The sequence below is a fragment of the Hibiscus syriacus genome, unplaced genomic scaffold, assembly GCF_006381635.1.
Source record: "Hibiscus syriacus cultivar Baekdansim isolate YM2019G1 unplaced genomic scaffold, ASM638163v2 tig00111166_pilon, whole genome shotgun sequence".
Classification (NCBI taxonomy): Eukaryota; Viridiplantae; Streptophyta; class Magnoliopsida; order Malvales; family Malvaceae; genus Hibiscus; species Hibiscus syriacus.
In genome coordinates this window covers 2,125,622-2,138,830 of record NW_024063008.1, presented here as the reverse complement: position 1 = coordinate 2,138,830, position 13,209 = coordinate 2,125,622, and the positions used below count along the sequence as shown (strand labels likewise).

At 31.7% G+C, this 13,209-nt stretch overlaps 1 protein-coding gene across 1 annotated transcript; it reads left to right on the top strand.

Moving 5' to 3' along the window:
• The first annotated feature begins 10,802 nt into the window (after positions 1-10,802).
• LOC120155256 (probable lysophospholipase BODYGUARD 3) lies at positions 10,803-12,779 on the top strand. The gene is made up of 4 exons (XM_039166830.1): positions 10,803-11,473; positions 11,549-11,880; positions 11,962-12,161; positions 12,351-12,779. The coding sequence occupies exons 1-4, from the start codon at positions 10,891-10,893 to the stop codon at positions 12,679-12,681; spliced, it is 1,446 nt and encodes a 481-aa protein (XP_039022761.1). The 5' UTR covers positions 10,803-10,890; the 3' UTR covers positions 12,682-12,779.
• The last annotated feature ends 430 nt before the right edge of the window (positions 12,780-13,209 follow it).

Genomic DNA, 13,209 nt, shown 5'->3' with positions numbered 1-13,209 from the left:
AAGAGATTGAATATCAAGTAGGTGATAAAGTATTTCTTAAAGTGTCACATTGGAAAAAGATTCTGAGATTTGGAAGAAAAGGAAAATTGAGTCCAAGATTTATTGGACCACACGAGATTGTAAAGAGAGTTAGACCAGTAGCTTATCAGTTGGCATTACCTCCAGAGATGGACAAGATTCATAATGTATTTTATGTATCGATGCTTCGAAGATATTGATCAGATCATTCACATGTGATTACACCGGAGCAAATTGAGATTCAACCTGACTTATCATATGAAGAGGAGCCAGTAAATATTCTAGCACATGGAGTCAAAGAACTGAGAAATAAGACGATTCCACTGGTAAAAGTTCTTTGGCGAAATCATAAAGTTGATGAATCAACTTGGGAACGAGAAGAAGATATGAAGAAAACGTTTCCTCATCTGTTTAATGCAGGTATCTATATACATATGGAAAATTCGAGGACGAATTTTATTTAAGGGGGGAGGAATTGTAATACCCCAAATTTGGACCAGTGACTAAAATGTAAGTTTTGAAAATTTAGGGGCTAAAATATAAACTTTGAAAAGTGTAGGGACTGAAATTTGTAATTTTTAAAATTTATATATTTTAGTCTGTAAATGAACAGTTTGGATTAAACAGAGATTTTGGTGGGAATTAGATTTTTGATACGAGGATTGTGTTAAAAGCTATGAATATTAAATTCTATTAAAGTGATTTTTGCCAAGTGTATCAAGTATTATATGCTAGAAACCACGAGAGAATTCAGACATTTTCAGCATTCAGCCTCTTCAAGGCTGAAACTTCAAGTTCTCCAAGGTAAGGATTTTTATTTTGAATTTTGAAGCAAAATACTTGATATTTTGGATTTAGCTATTAGATAGAAAATTAATCTACATGAAATTCTATATCATTTGATACCTATATTTCATGGTGAAGATGATTATGTGATGAGATTTTATGATTTGGGGTTATAAAGAGTTAAGTGATTTTAAAGAAATTGGTTGTAAGAATTGATGAAGAACCTAAGGATGCAAATTAATGAAAACAGTTTAGATTCTGAATCTGACAGTGAGTTTGAAAATTCACCAGATATTATATAAAAATCATTTGGAGGTGATTTTTATATATTGTGTTCGTATATCAATCCAGTTTTTTTAAAACAAAGGGGATCAATTTCAAGGTGTATACAAAAAGATATGAATTTTTAACCGATAAAAGGTCAGAAAAACGGGCAGCAGATTCTGCACAAAACAGATTTTTTGGTCAACTTTGAAAATTCACCATAAATTGTATAAAATGAATTAAAAGGATTTCTTTATATGGATAGATTCGTATTCGAGTCTAGTTTTCAATGGAAGAAACGGAATTAAATTAAAGTGGGTATATCAATACAGAATACTGATTATTTAAAGGTAGTGCAAGTTGTCTGAATATGAAAATTTTAGAATTTAAGTTGAAATAGATTAGAAGATGAAGAGTAATGTTTAAATGTTGAGTTTATTTTTGGATGCTTGGAATTGAATTGACCATTTTGAATAAATTGGAAATGTTGAGAAGAATTCTAAAAAAATTCATTTTAAAAGTTAGATGGTGGAATTCGGAAGGTTCCAAAACTTTGGGGACTTGTTTGCAAGTTCTTAAATGAAGAATTATTATTTGAATAAATTATTGAATGCTGGAAAATTTATTAGTATGCTGAATTTTGAATTAAATATTGAGTTGAGGTTGAATTATAAATTTATAAAGTTAAGTGTTGAAAATCGAAAGTTTAGGAAAGTTTGGGTTGAAATTTATAATGTTTTGAATATTGAAGAATTGATTTGGGTATTTTATTCAAGTGCTGGAATTTTAGTAATTAATGTACAATTATTATAATGGTGAAGGACCATTATGAATTAAAGAAAAAGTTGAGTTGAATTCTAGAAAGAATTTAAAATATGTGGTTTGATTTTATAATTGGTAAAAGTTGAAGAATCATGTTGGGGATAATTATTTATGAAATTTCATAAGTGTTTCGATAAGTTTAAAGTTACAATGAAGTTATGAGTTTGGTTGATATCTATTTTATTTTATAGATTTTTAAATGTTAAAATGAGCTTCTATTAGTACGATACTAATATGTATTTCAAACAATTTTTGTGTTATAATTTGGTATTGTCAGACTACATTAAATCTAGCAATCCGAAAGATTCGAAAGGAAATGACAAAGCTCGTGACCAAGATTATTATATACAAGTTCTATAGTGAGGCAAAGGTGAGTGCAATTTATTTATTTAATTATTTTAATCGAGGATGACTTGCAATAAGTCGACCTCATTCTAATTTACAGTATGATTTATAAAGTTTATAAAGAAAATTTTTATAATATTCTATATCAGTTTTATGAATGATTTAGGATATGAACTACCCAAGCATGATATTTTTATGATGGATTATTATGATATGTCAGCCCATTGTGTGTAATAGTGAGAATTGTTGGTACACTTGGCATGCCATTAGTTGAGTATTATCAGCTTTGGTACATTCATGTATCAATGTTATCATATCAGCTTTGGTACATTCGTGTATCAATGTCCAGTACCGTTGGTGCTTATTCAGGTTATGATGGCACTGAAGTGCATCATATCTCAATATCAATTACAATTTGCATCGTGTTGTGCATAGTGCGCACCTTACTCACGTATCTTATGTTCTCATAAATATGCATTGGGCTATGAAATTGAATATGCAAGTTGTGAATGATTTCCAGTTGACAGAAAGCATGATATGCTTATTTTATCAGAATTTTCATGAGTTCATGATTTAAAAAGAAATTTCAGGTCTCAGTAAAGAAATCGACTTGGAAAAGTTAGTTTGCCAGTTTAATATTTTAATTCGAATTATTTTATTTATGTTTATGATATTTTCAGATTTTTCTCACCTTAGATTATTACTGCATCACTAAGTTATACTTAGCACGTGATGATTTTTATGCGTAGGTTCTAATAAGGATAAATACAATCAGTAAGGAGCTATCAGAGCATCTTTCTAGAAAGACATATATACCATCAGTATCAATAAGACATCTATGATGTTTCTTTTGACTTATAGTGGCATGTATAATTATGTCAATAGTTTCTATTTATCGTATTTATTTTAAATAATTTGTAATAGTAAACTAAAACTATTTTAGTTTATTTTTCTTAGTTTAGTTTTATCGGTATCTATGTATGACAAGAATTTATTAAATTATTATGTTTTTAAAAGATTTTACGAAAAGATATGGTTAGTAAAATTACTGAATAAATAATGATTTTATTTTTCTGTAATAAAGAAATAAATTATAAGTTGAAATATACTTTAAAATAAATTTTTAAAGTTAGAACAAGAGTACTTTGAAAGGAAACAAATTTTTAGAAAAATTTTAGTTTTTAGTAAATGTTTTTAAGTTGATGTGACATCTTTAACTCGTATATCGAGACATATACGGGTTAAGGAAGTTACAAAAACTAATTAATTATTTTAAAAAGTAAGATGCAATGTGCCTCGTAATTTTTATTTTCGAAATTCTATTCGAAAATTTTAAAAGGATTAAGAATTTTAAAGTCACTCCATGAATTGGACATTTTTGTGACGACCTGTCCTAAGGTCCTAATATCTAAGATATTGTGGTAATAAATTAAGAATCAATTGTTGCATGATTAAGTGATATCTTATTTTTAATATTTTTTATATGCCCCATTCCATTTGAATAAAAACAAAGTAATTAACCACACACTGTGGTCTAAAAAATTCGACAAGAACACTAATGCCATGCTTCCCTGAATTAATTGTCAAATATCACTTCACAATAAATTATTTAATTCAGAAAATCACCCACAACGCAGAGTTTAATATTCAATTCGATAGTTGCTCATCATACATTCATAATATCGATATGGAGCATCATTCTAACGTTTAGTTGCAAGATAATTAAATAACTAATGTTCCGATTGAAGTTCGATATATATGATCGTTTCCAGTCTCATTTACTTCTTGATGTAATCTAGAGATATGGACCGTCTAATAGCTTGTTCTGTCTTGTAACCAATTTTCGGCTTAAAAGACCGATACAACTTTTTTGGAAAGTAAATCGTATTTTTATTGAAAAGAATTTTTAAGATGCGATTAGAGCAACTAAAATCAGGTAAAATTAATAAAATATTTTATTTTATCAAAAATAGTAAATTTTGGTATGTGAAATCAAAAATTAGGTTTGAAAGTCAATTATGGGTGGAGAATGATTAACACCCCACAACGCCCAAAATTAGTACTTAGTCGATTACCTTATATTTTAAAAAATTGGAAGTTTTGAGTTTGAAATTATATTTAATTTAAAAAGCCACTATGTATGCATATATTTTTTTAGAAAAGATGTCGATTTACCAAGACTAATAACGATCACCCTTAAGCAAAAGCGGAAGCTTCATTATCAATCACAATAAATGGACATTGCATTAATAATTTAGAAATAATGATGTTGGCTTTTGAAAAGTTGTTGAACTTCAAGAATCAATAGCAATCACCCCGAGCAAAAGCGGGAGATACACTACTAACCCCTAATAAATCAATATTGCCTTATTTGAAAATAAAATGCAGCCAAACAATTGGTTATGGAACCTAATTATACTACATGAATTAAATAAGGATTATCTCTAACTTAAAGTGTCAAATTATGAAATTTAAAGAAACTAAGGATTAAAAATAAAAATGTAGGCTTTAATATCAACCTATTCGATTTAAATCGATTATGTAACTCAAATAATTAAATTGGAACTTCAAGCAAAACGAGGACTAAATTTAAAATTCTCTTAATTTAAGGACTAAATGTGAAATTAGGATAAAATGGAGGCTCTAATATTAATCCTAATCAATTATGCGATTCGAATAATTAATTAGAACCTCAAGCAAAAGCGAAGACCAAATTAAGAATTCACCTAATTTAAGGATTAAACCTAAAATAAAAGTAATCTAGATTTGGACTAAAATATTAAAAATCTAAATCAAATGATTTAATTTAAAACCTAAAATTCTAGGACTAGATTTAAAGAAAATGAAATTAAAGACAAAAATTAAAATCAATAAATTAATACAAAAGGACTAAATTAAAATAAATTGAAAATTGAAATTAAAATTAAAATTCATCAAATAAAGGGCCAAAATAAAAGAAAACAGAAATTAAAGCTTAAATTAATAAATTGTAGAAAATTAAAAATTAGAAATTAAAGGACTAAAATGTAAATGATAAAAAGTAAAAGTACAAATTAAAATAACAAAAATTTAATGGACATAAATATAAATAACATTAATTAAACAATAAAATGAAATTAGAAGTTAGGGGTTAATTTTAATTGTTACTCGGACCATGAATAATGCAAATCATACCCCAGGACGGGTCATCACAAGGTCGTAAAATGATTCGAATATATTTTACAAAATTCAGATGTTAGGAGTTAGAAAATTAGTGGGTTAGAGGTTAAAAATTAGAATTTTACCCGGACCATGAATAAATCGAACCATACCCCAGAGCAGGTCATCGCAAGTCGTATTAACGTTTAATATTCATATATTAACAACAGGGACCATAATAAAATAAAAGTAAAAACAACTGCTAATTTAAAACAAACAAAAAAGCATAATGGTGAATAAATTGAAAACAAACAAAAAATGCATGCCAAGATTAAATTAAATAAAATGTAATCAAGTGACTAAAATAAAAAAATCAGTTCACTAGATTCAAAACAAGTAAAAGAACAGGAGACCAAAATAAAAGACACAACAATTGGAGGATCTAAATGGTGATTAAATTAGAACTCACAACATATATTTCTACACAAAATAAAAAGGGGAAATAGCAAATAAAGGCTCAGAAAATCGAAATAAAACAAAATAACCCAAAATCGGTGACCAATATAGAAATATGCGGCTTAAGGGGACCTGGACGCAATTTACCCATATTTTAATATAACACCTATATTTTTACTAATTAGGAAAACTCTAAAGGTGCGTTTGGTTCACATAATGTAAGATTACCAGTGAGAATGTAAGATTACCAGAGAATAGGATTACTGAGAATGTTGTATTTTGTGTTTGGTTGGTTTAACAGGAATGTAAGATTACCGTGTTTTGTTAAAGGAATAAAATATTATTATAATGTATATTTAATCAAATTGTCCTTATTATATATTTATTTTTTTAACAAATTGAAAAATATATATATATTTTCTTTAAAAAATTTAAATTCATAAAATTTATATAATTTTTTTTACAAAATTAAAAATATAAAAAGGTTTAATGAATTTATTTTATCTTTGAAATTCATATAAAATTTTAATTATAATTTTTTTTGTAAATCTAAAATAGTTTAAGGATAAATTTGTAATTTAACCTTAGTAGAATTTTTATTATTCAACGACAGAATAAGAATATTTTTGAAAGGAAAAAAAATTAAAGACATTTTAGTCTAAAACACTGATAATCCAACAATACTTAAGAAAATGGAGGTAATAACATTCTCAGTAATATACCTAAAAAAATCTACTATTAGTAAGATCATCGGAAATGACATTCCCAACCAACCAAACGAGAAAATGTGGATTTCATTTTTATGATAATAATATACCTAAAAAAATCTACTATTAGTAAGATCATCGAAAATGACATTCCCGACCAACCAAACGAAAAAAATGTGGATTTCATTTTTATGATAATCTCACATTCCCTCAACCAAACACACTCTAACTGCACTTAAAACTAAACAAGCCTAAAACTCTTTCTCATCTGTCCTTCAACCCACGAACGGCGGCGCCCTAAGGAAACCCAACGCCCATCGCCGACTCTTGCACGTCGGCCACCGCTCAACGACGGCCACTCCGGGTCCAACCAACCCCAAACGCGACCGAAAAAGGTGTTCCAAGGTAAAGTCAAACCTAACAGCAGCCCCCCTGAAGTCTCTCCCTCTCTCCTTCATGTGGCCGAGAAGGCCAAACTTAAACCGCCGCCATAGATGGCGGCTCATCCCCATGGCCACCCCCGATGGTGGTAAACCAAAGAACAAACCAGACCCGAGCCTCGCCTCGCTTCCTCACTCTAGTACTAAAACCGAGACCAAGGCCACGACCCTAAACGACCAAAGGGTCCTCGACGCCCTCTTTTCCCAACGAGGACACCCCGGCGGTGAGAACTCAACCGACCGGGCAAGGTAACGAACTAAACCCCTTCTCTTTATTTATTTTTACAAAAAAATTACTAAAAAAAAAATCTAAAGGACAAAGAGCTCACTGTGTCTATTTGGTATATTGCTTGCTTTCGAGAGGAATGAAGAAGGAAAAAAGTTTCCTGCCTTTATTTGTATTGCTGTTCGGTTCTCTTTTAAAATGGGGGGAAGAGGAAGCCCCTGTTACAAAGCTGTCAACCGAAAAAAAATACATTTTTTTTGTTTTTACCCCCCTCCATTACAAAAAAATAAAAATAAAAAACTGAATTGAATTCATTGTTGCTTTGTCTTGTTTGTTTGGTGATGAGGCCATGGGGCCATCTGGCTGCACGCGTGGCTGTTGAGGATGCTGTGGCTGCTGTTGGCAGCTAGTGGGGCGAGGAGATAATGTTTGGGCCACTGTTTGGTGCTCACGTGGTGGCTAATGAAGCATTCAGGACCCGCTGCTGGCGTGTGCCACATGGGGCTGTTGTGGCTGCTGTTGGCAGCTAGTGTGGCGATGAGATGATGTTTGGGCCACGGTTTAGTGCTCACGTGGTGGCTAATGAAGCATTTAGGAGCCGCTACTGGCGTGTGCCACATGGGATAAAAGAGGGCCGTTGGGTGCACGCGTGGAGGCTGCTGTGGAGCGGGACCACAATTGTTGCTGGTTTGGTTAATTGGGCTGATATAGTTTTTTTAGTGGGTAATGGTTTGGGATGATGGGATTTAATTTGGGTTGCCAATGTGATGGATTTTGAATTTAATTTGTAATGGGTATTTGATATGAAATGGACATTTTAATGTTTTGGGCTTTGGTTGTAAATGTACATTTAAACTGGGTATTTTTATTTGATCTAATGCATATTGACTCGTAACACTGCTCGAATCAATGTAGTCTTTTTTTCATTCAGAAAACTCCGAAAATCTTGATTACCCCGAATTTGATTTGAAGCTCCACAATTGAGGTAAAATTGGCCTAGTAAGGTATATATGTTTTTTATTTAGCCTAATAGAGTAAGTAAAAATTTATTTTGAGATCTATGATATTTTTTTACAGTGACATGTCCTATAAAAATATTTTTTATTTTAACTTTTCAGTTTGATGTGATAGATTTTAATAAAAAAATTATATTTTATTGGAAATCGTCATCTCGACGTGATGAGTTCGAATAAAAAAATATTTTTATTGGAACTCGCCACTTCGACGTGATTAGTTCTAATAATAATGTAGAAAATGTCATAGATTCCAAAATATAAACCGAGATATCCTAATGGGTTAAATAAAAGATATGTTATCCTTATTGGACTAAAAAAACCGCACAATTGCACAATGTCCATTTTATCTATTCGATTCGAATCAATTTTGCTAGTGGCCCAAAACTAAATCTTCAACTGTCTCTACTTTGACTCGCATGATTCAGACAAAATTAAGGTGTTACAGTTAAATTGGCTGCAAATTGTAGGTAAATCGGGCAATTATGTATGTTACAAGTCAGCATCAATATCATAGATCGATTAAGGGCCATATGGAGGAACACATCAACCGTATAATTACACCTAAACAATAAATTTAAGGTCTTGAGACTGTAGGTCACCGCCAAAAGAGGCTCATTAAGTCTCCTCCTTTCTATTGTCGACACATCTTAATCAGGGAAATTAACTCAGTTTGGTGAAGAAAATTACCATACATGGTATGTCATTATGTGAATAATTAATATAGCTTGGTAATAATAGTATAACTTTAGGCATTTCACAGATATTATTTACTTCATTGCATGTGCATGCACCTTTACTGTCCTAAAAATTGCATGTTAAACATATGTATATGACTTATTGAGATTATTTTGCTCGAGTTTTATAGAGACTTGTTATGAGGGTAATCATTCCTAAGCATTAGTATTCAAACTCTTGACATTATTTTAGGGATTTAATGTCTCATCCCACTAAACCAACTAGTTATTGGTAAAATTGTATGTTTCTAATGATATAGTCATTAAATTATTTGAAAGCAATATTCTAAATTATTGAAGTTTTAAAAAAATAAAATAATTATTAATTTTTTAAATAGTTACATAATGGTCCTTAAATTTATCAAATGCGATCATTATTAGGGTTGTCCATGTACAAGTGTGATATGTGACATATCATAGAATCTCAAAATTTAAGGGCCCCACACATGAATACCATTTAGGCACGTCCATGGACAACTTTTGTATCCTAACGACATTTTCTTTCGAAGGGAAAATAAAATTTCCATTTGGTTATTGGGAAAATGTCAGATAAAGTTGCAAACGAATATTTTGATCATATCTTTAATCATTTTCCATGATAGATTTCGGTAAAAAGACATTATATCCTTCATAATTTCAAATTTAACAATTCAGCCCTTATTATAAAATATTTTAGAGAATTTATTTGAAAAAGTAAGACAGGGTCTACACATCGTTTGGTGCGGACCTGATAATTATTTTGTAAATGTTGAAACATTAGTGTCTAGAAAAACTATTTTAGTATGGTTAAGTGATCACATATGTACTTTGCCCTTTTTACAAATATATTGACCCGTCAAGATGACGTTGGTAAGTGTCAATACCATAGAGAATATGAGAGTCATGTGGAGAAGAAAGCATGCAATAAATACAATAAATACAAGAGGATCGAGAAAATGACAAAGATGTCCTTTGAATTGTATGTATTTACATTAATAAAAATATATTTGTAGCATTAATGGTTCGCCTAAGCCACCCGAATAAAGGATGCGTTGTAAGAAAAACAAAACAGTAGGCTACATTGACTGTCAATACAGTATAATTTTTTTGATTTAATTATAAATTAAATGTTTAAATTATTAATTTTTATTTTAAATATATATATATATATATATATATATATATATATATTATAAAAATCAATATTTAACGTTTCATTTTATATTCATTTTAAATTAGATCCGCTACACCGTTAAATATCGAATGAATATTTGACACGTGACCTTTCATCTTATTTTCTTTTTATGATCATATTGTCTCGCTCTTTCTTTCTTCTTTTAAGTTTTTGTTAACTAAAATCAAACCTCAACTCTCAAATTTTGATTTGAAAACTCTATAAAAATTACATATTATCATGACAGATAACAGCTCCTTCAACAAATATAACAAATTAACATTAAATACATAATTTAATAAATATAAATATTAAAATAATTAAAAAATAAATATAAACAAATAATGTATTGGTTTTTGTGTACAAGCATGTCAAGAAATCTTAAATTTTTCTTCAGCATTCACCATTGGAGGTTCAACCACCACCAACCTTCTTCTTCCTTGGCCCAATTGTTGTAACAATATTTGGGCAACCCTCTCACACATTAACCTTTAATAGAATCTCTCCCACACGTTTCCATTTCAGCACACAGATATGGTTTTAGATTTGACTATCGAGTATGGCATTTACTTTTTTTTATATTTAATCATGTGTAAAATATTATATATTAATGATATTTTTATTAAATAAATTTTAACGTATTCATATTTTGCTTAGGTTTCTATTTATGTTCGCGTATTCTGCATTTCATGTGAAACAGAGAAGAAACGATGATATAGAACACGGCTGAGGCCTTCCATTTGTTTCTCACATATTTTAGCTCTAATTGTCATTGTAATTCTCAAATGGATGTAATGTGTAAAACCGGCTCGGTCGCGAAGTTCATCGGCGGAGTTCTGAATACGGCCGTGAGCTTCGTTGTCTTCTCTGTTCTCGACCTTGTTGATTCCATTCTGTGTTTCGCTTACAAAGTGGCGGATTTCTGCATCGAAGCCGAGTGGAGGCCTTGTTACTGCTGCCCCACTAAAGAAGCCATCACCAGCGGCGGCGGCGGCATGATTTTAGTCTCTGAACAAGGGGAGTCCAAGATTGTTAGCCTCAATTCAAACAAGTTGCAGCTGGAGGACATTTCGGATACCCTTTATTCACGTCCTTCACTGGTGGCCGAGGCCTCGAAGCTCACCGTTAATGAGCTGAAGAAACTCAAGTTCGACGGCACTAGGATGAAGCGTTGCGAGAAGATGAAGAAAGGGTCGACGAGATCGACGTTCACCATCAACTCCATCGTTGTGGAAATGCTTCAGGGCAAGATGGTTGGCCAGCAATTGCATCATATTCCTACATGGTCCGACTGCGACTGTAAATTCTGCAATTCTTGGGCCTCTTCCAGCAACGACACCCTCTTCGTCAAGGCTCAAGCACCAAAGGGTAAAAAATGGTTACGGTCGACTGAATCAAATAACATCCGAATCTGCTAACTTCATTATATTATTGTGATTTCAGATAATAAAGCACAAGAAGATGTGATATTCATCCATGGCTTCATTTCATCATCAGCATTTTGGACTGAAACTTTATTCCCCAACTTTTCAAGCACTGCAAAATCGACTTACCGGTTCTTGGCAGTCGATCTTCTAGGGTTCGGGAGAAGTCCGAAACCAGCCGACTCTCTGTACACCTTAAGGGAACATGTGGACATGATCGAAAAATCCGTGCTTGAAAATTACGAAGTGAAATCTTTCCACATTGTGGCTCATTCCTTAGGCTGCATCTTAGCACTTGCTATAGCTGTAAAACACCCGGGGTCGGTCAAGTCATTAACCCTACTAACACCGGTAAATTTCTTTTCAGTTTACCAATTGTAGGCAAAAAAGATTTACCGATTAATAAGAAATATTATACATGAACATTGGCAGCCGTACTATCCGGTACCAAGGGGTGAAGCGGCAACGCAATATGTTATGAGAAAATTAGCGCCACGACGAGTGTGGCCGGTGATGGCGTTTTGTGCATCTCTGGCTTGCTGGTACGAGCACATCAGCCGGACGATTTGCCTTGTCATCTGCAAGAACCATCGGATATGGGAATTTCTCACCAAACTTGTCACCAGAAACAGGTAAATTAAAATTAGTCAATCCTAATATTTTACCAACATTTTACCAATATTCGTAATCTGAAACAGTCAATGAAAGATCCATCAGCATCAGCTTCAGCTTCATTTATGCTATGCTTTTTGATATTGACCTTCATCTACCAAATGTCCCCTAAATTTTAATGCATTTTTTCAATCAAAATATTTATGTAGGGTGAGAACATTCTTGATGGAAGGGTTCTTCTGCCACACACACAACGCTGCCTGGCATACGCTTCACAACATTATGTGTGGCACTGCGACCAAGCTCGACCGTTATTTGGACTTCGTCTGCGACCGACTGAACTGTGACGTAACCATATTCCACGGCAAAGACGACGAAGTAATCCCGCTCGAGTGTAGTTATAATGTCCAGAGAAAAATCCCTCGTGCTCGAGTTAAGGTCGTCGAGAAGAAAGACCACATTACGATTGTTGTTGGGAGACAGAAGGCGTTTGCCAGGGAACTGGAGGAGATTTGGAATTCATCATCAAGGAGTAATTAAAAAATTAGCACGGAATGGTATCTTCGATTTGGGAGGCCAAATGCGTAAAACATATTAATTCCCCTCATGACATGTGAACATAAGTCAATGTTTTATCGGAGTTGTGGAAATGCTTAATTAATTGTAATCATATTTGTTGTTATATATGTTTTATATTCATAGTTGTGATATTGTGCTTTTATGACTTTTTTATATAAATTTAAATGATTAAATTACATATAATTTTTTAATTCTTAAACTATAAATAATTGCCTTTAAACCTATATCATTTCAATGACTAAAAAAATGTTGTTATCTATTGAGATCAGTGGCAAACTCAGAAAAATTCTATATACATTTTTAATTTAAAAATATAATAACTATTATATATATAGAGAGAGTATAATATATATATATATATATATTAGAGAGAGAGGGAGGGGGAGAGAGAGAAATTCATACATATTTTTTTATTTAGGGTAAACTAACTATTTAGTCACCCACCTATTACTTAATTATGTTTTGGACACTCAACTATTATTTTTTCAA

Bases quoted from the DNA above. Each gene is read 5' to 3' on its own strand.
- LOC120155256 (XM_039166830.1), top strand. From the start codon at position 10,891: ATGGATGTAATGTGTAAAACCGGCTCGGTCGCGAAGTTCATCGGCGGA. The intron at 11,474-11,548 runs GTAAAAAATGGT...TTGTGATTTCAG, and splicing joins CAAGGCTCAAGCACCAAAGG to ATAATAAAGCACAAGAAGAT. The intron at 12,162-12,350 runs GTAAATTAAAAT...ATATTTATGTAG, and splicing joins AAACTTGTCACCAGAAACAG to GGTGAGAACATTCTTGATGG.